At 36.7% G+C, this 4,615-nt stretch overlaps 1 protein-coding gene across 1 annotated transcript in view; it reads right to left on the bottom strand.

Annotated features, from left to right (window-relative positions):
- FAM175A (family with sequence similarity 175, member A) overlaps positions 1-4,615 on the bottom strand; it is a 45,798-nt gene that overhangs the window by 34,882 nt on the left and 6,301 nt on the right. The window contains exon 2 of the mRNA XM_006867727.1: positions 1,981-2,071. Coding sequence (XP_006867789.1) covers positions 1,981-2,071 — 91 coding nt within the window. The remainder of the gene's footprint in view (positions 1-1,980; positions 2,072-4,615) is intronic.

The following is a 4,615-nucleotide window of genomic DNA, read 5'->3' on the forward strand; positions in this document are numbered from 1 at the left end:
TTGGCCCAGGATCGGACATTGTTTCGTTCTGCTGTGCATGGGGTCGCTATGAGTCGGTTCTGACTCGATGGCACCTGACAACAACAACAACGTAACTGTTTCATGAAGGACTCGTCAGACTACAGAAACAAGACCTACAGACTACAGAAACAAAACACCCAACCTTTTTTAAGAAGTTTTATTCTCCTGTCAATAGTAACACACCTAAACTCCTATGGTACGCTGGTAGATTTGGATTGCTGACCTTGTGGTTAGCAACCCAACTCGTAACACACTATCAGAACTCCTTAAAGAATGGAGATAGGATTGTCCTTCTCAAAAAAGTAAAAATAATGAAAAAGTACTAACCTATACAATAATTAAGAAATGCATACTAAAACAGTATTTTTTTCACTTATCAAATTGGAAAAGGTTACAAGATTTGATCATGTTTGGTGATGACAAGTATATGGGGACCTAGGTACTTTTGTACTATGCAGAAGAGTTTAAAATGTAACTTTCCCAGAAAACAAGCAGCTGGTCTGTGTCTAGGAATTTGACTTTCAGGTATATTCAAAGGCACAAAGCTTTATGTACTAAAATGTCCATTGTAATATTGTTTGTAATAACAGCAATAAAAGATATTTATAGCTGGTTTAGTAAGTTTTGCTAGTAGAGGGTCAGAGAAAAAGAGGAAGACCCCCAGCGAGATCGATTGGCAAAGTGGCAGCATCAATGGACTCAAGCGTGGCAACAATTGTGAGGATGGCCCAGGATCGAGCAGTGTTTCGTTCTGTTGTGCATAGGGTAGCTATGAGTCGGTATCGACTCGATGGCACCTAACAACAACAAAAAAAAAAGTAATGGAAAATATGCAGTCATTAGAAAGAATGAGGAAAACTGTATGAACTGATACTATTCTACATTAATGATGTCTTGGAGATACTTCTGTATATATAATATGAACCCATGTATATAAATAAATATACATTTATGTATGTGTCCTATGTGTATTAGTATTGAGTAAAAAGTAACATCCATGAACTTGTTATCATAGGTTGCTGTTGAAGTGAATCTAATGAACGAGGAGTTTACATTTATTTTATTTTCAGTCTTTTAAAGTGGCAACCAAAAAAATTAGTATAAATAAATATAATCTTATTAGAAATCATTGTGATTGTATATATTAAGAACTTAAAAATTAAAAATGTTCACACCCTTTGACAATGTAATACCATTTCCAGAATCTATCTATAATACATGTAGATATATATTTACATTGAAATATGTTTGCTATATTAAAGTTTATAATAATGAAAACTAGAAACAGTCTGATTACAGTAAAGTTAAATCAGTAAGGACATGTAGAATATAATCTATTACTTAAAATCATATTGTAGAGTATCTAACAGTAGTCTACACATCGACATTATATATCGTATCAAACTTTTTATAAAGCATACCGTTTTGTTTTAAAATGTACTTATATGCTTAAGAAGAAAAACTATATATTAATCAGAAAATTTCATATATATTTTGCTCTTTGTCCTTTTTTTCCCTGAAATTAACAGCTGCCACCAACTGTTGTTTTACCATCCTACCCTACTCCGCCAGTCCTTTTTACCATTAACACTGTAGAAATGACTCAAGGTTTTCAATTATTTAACCACTGAGTCACTTCCGTTCTCATTTTCAGATTTTTTCTTGGTCTTGCTTATGGTTCCTTCTTGGCCAGGTCATCTTGTGCCACCTGGATATATGCAGGAGCTGAGTCATGCTTCCAGTTTCCTCACAATAGGCTTACCTGCTGCTTCCTATGTACCATGGGTCTTGCTTTAAACCAGTCTTCACCTTAATTGTAATCGAGAAATAAGGAGTACAACATATTTTTTTTTAACTCTGTCTTTAATAGTTTTTTTTGTTTGTTTGTTTGTTTTAGCAACTTAAAAACAGTAATTTCATAAAAACATCAACAATTGGAGACAGAAATAGGTGACTCACCAATTGTATAAACAACTTCAACATCATCCATTTGGGAGTCAGTAATGCTATTCTTGGCTTCACCTTTCACTTCACCAAGGAGAAAACCTTCCTAGGAGCATAAAAATAAGAAGCAGCACATGGACTACTTGACAGAATTACCAGTCACTTAACCAGTATTTTACAATGTATTCAAATGTGTACTAGCAGCTTGAGGACACATGAAAGGCCATCCTGGCATGGCGCTGTAGGATCAGCAAGAGACTTCAAACCACAGAGTTGGGAGTTCAAACCCACCAGCTGCTCCTTGGGAACCTTATACAGGGTCAATGATTTGGAAGCAACTTAATTGCACTTAACAACAAGTGACCAGAGGTAACTGGTACCTTTCTAATCCTGCCTCTGGAATAGAGTGAATGAAAACTTGTTTTCTTCCTTAAAAATGATCTATACATTACCCGCACACCCCTTTTTTCTACTGCTTTTGCATTTATTTTTAGTATTTAAAAATGGCCACTTATATATGCTTTCTGCAAGGTCGGCAGTTCAAGCTCACCAGCCGCTCCTCAGAAACCCTTCAGAGAGTCGCTGTGGGTCAGAACCGACTTGACGGCACTTCACAACAATAACATATATGCTTTCCTGTAAATAAAAGACTGAACAAAAAAGACAAAAATTTTTTAAAAGTATGGGAGAAAGATTGTAAATCATGGTGGTGGTGTTGTTAGTAAGTGCTGTCCAGTTGGTTCCAACTCATAGTGACCTTGTATAGGGTTTCCAAGGAGCAGCTGGAAAGTTTAAACTGCCAACCTTGCAGTTCAAATCGACCTTACGATTAACTGCTTTTCCTACAGTGCCACACCAGGACTCCATGGTGATGTTAAGATGGGGAAAAAGATCAATATAGCCTGAAATAATTGGAGGAAGCCTTCCACGGGAGGAATGGAGCGAACCTTGAGGGACTGATTATATTTGTGTAGGTAGAGTGTGAAGTGCTTAGCTAACACTTGGAAGCATGAGCAAAGGCTATCAGGAATTAATTAAATTCAGTGTTTAATCAATGATGAGTAAAACAGTTTCTCTTGGAACAAAAGGCTCCTAATTGTAAGAAAATCAAGGATAGAGTCATTAATGGAACATTACAAATGTCAAGCCAAAGGGTTCAGGTTTAAAGATAAATCTGGAAATCATTGGAGGCTTCACAGCTGAAAAATGACCTAATTATCAGTGTTTTTATTGTAGAATAATAAATTTGTAGAGCAAAATAGCAAAGATTAAAGATCTGGAATTCAGTATCAATTGTCAAAACAAAAAACTGGTGTTTTGCCACAACTATTGTAATCTCTTTTAGTTTCCAATAATCCATTTCTTTTTCTTGGCAAATTTAAAGATCTAATGTGTTTAGGTCCGTGGGAGAAAGATAAGGCTTTCTGCTCCCGTAAGGATTTACAGCTTTGGAAAACCTACATAGGGTCACAATGAGTTAGAACCAACTCCATGGCACATAATCACCACCACCACCAATGTGGTCTTTATATACCATGAACTGTGAGAACAAACAAATTTGTGTTTAAAGAATGCTCCTTAGAAGGGAGGATGGCAAGACTTTATCTCACGTAATTTGGACATGTTTATGAGGAGGCCTCTAGAGATTCACCTCATGCTTGGTAAAGTAGAAGGTCAGTCCAAAAGAGAAAGAACCTAAACAGGATGGACTGACACAGTGATTAAACAATGGACTCAAATATAGCAACAGTTAACAAGGATGGTGAAGGACCAGATAGTATTTCATTCTGCTGTCTATAGGGTTGCTATGAGTTGGAACTGACTCCATTGGCACCTAACAACAATGTACGTTACAGACACTGAAGATTTTTTTCTTCTTAACAACTGGTTCATGAATTTTTTCCCTGTTCATGGAATCAAAGGGAAAGAAAAAAATTCTGGAACTCTACAATTAAGTGTGTTTGATTTTGATATTACAAAGAGCAAACCAGGAGATTCAGTGTGGCTCTGCGGGATTAGCAACTGTTACCATAATGTCAGTGACTCAAATCTTAGCAGCTGCTCCTCGGCTGTGAGCTGGAACTGACTTGAAGGCACATAACAAAGGGCAAAGTCTGGATACAGACGCAAGGACAATGTAAGTACACATATCTAGGAAACCAGCCTTTAAAGACATCTACAAATGATCTGAGAAACAGGGACCTTTCTAGCTCTATATGTATTTCCCAAGGGCCCATCCTTTAAGCAACATGGGATTTAAAAATCAATTTTATGTACAAGGATAAGATAAAAAGTATTGTCACAAAATTGTAGCTATCTTAATTTTTAAAAATTCAAAATGTGAAGCTACTGTCTCTTAACATACCATCCATCTAGGTCTATATGCTTCTGAAGATGCTCTTTTCATCTCCTAACTCACTCCAAAATCTGTGCTTTTTTAAATTTATGTCATGTCAAAACAGTAGTTTGGGGTCCCCTCAGTACAAACCCCATTCCAAGACTAAGACTCAATGGGAATACATGCTGTGATTGGTGACCACGCTCGACATCGATAAGGGGAAGTGAGGGAAAAACAGCAATGAAACGGTGAGCTAAACCCTACAACGTTCAATAGACTTCTGTGAACCCGGGTGAAGACCTGGTTGGCCAG

The sequence above is a fragment of the Chrysochloris asiatica genome, unplaced genomic scaffold (genome assembly GCF_000296735.1).
Source record: "Chrysochloris asiatica unplaced genomic scaffold, ChrAsi1.0 scaffold00109, whole genome shotgun sequence".
In the NCBI taxonomy this organism is placed as follows: Eukaryota; Metazoa; Chordata; class Mammalia; order Afrosoricida; family Chrysochloridae; genus Chrysochloris; species Chrysochloris asiatica.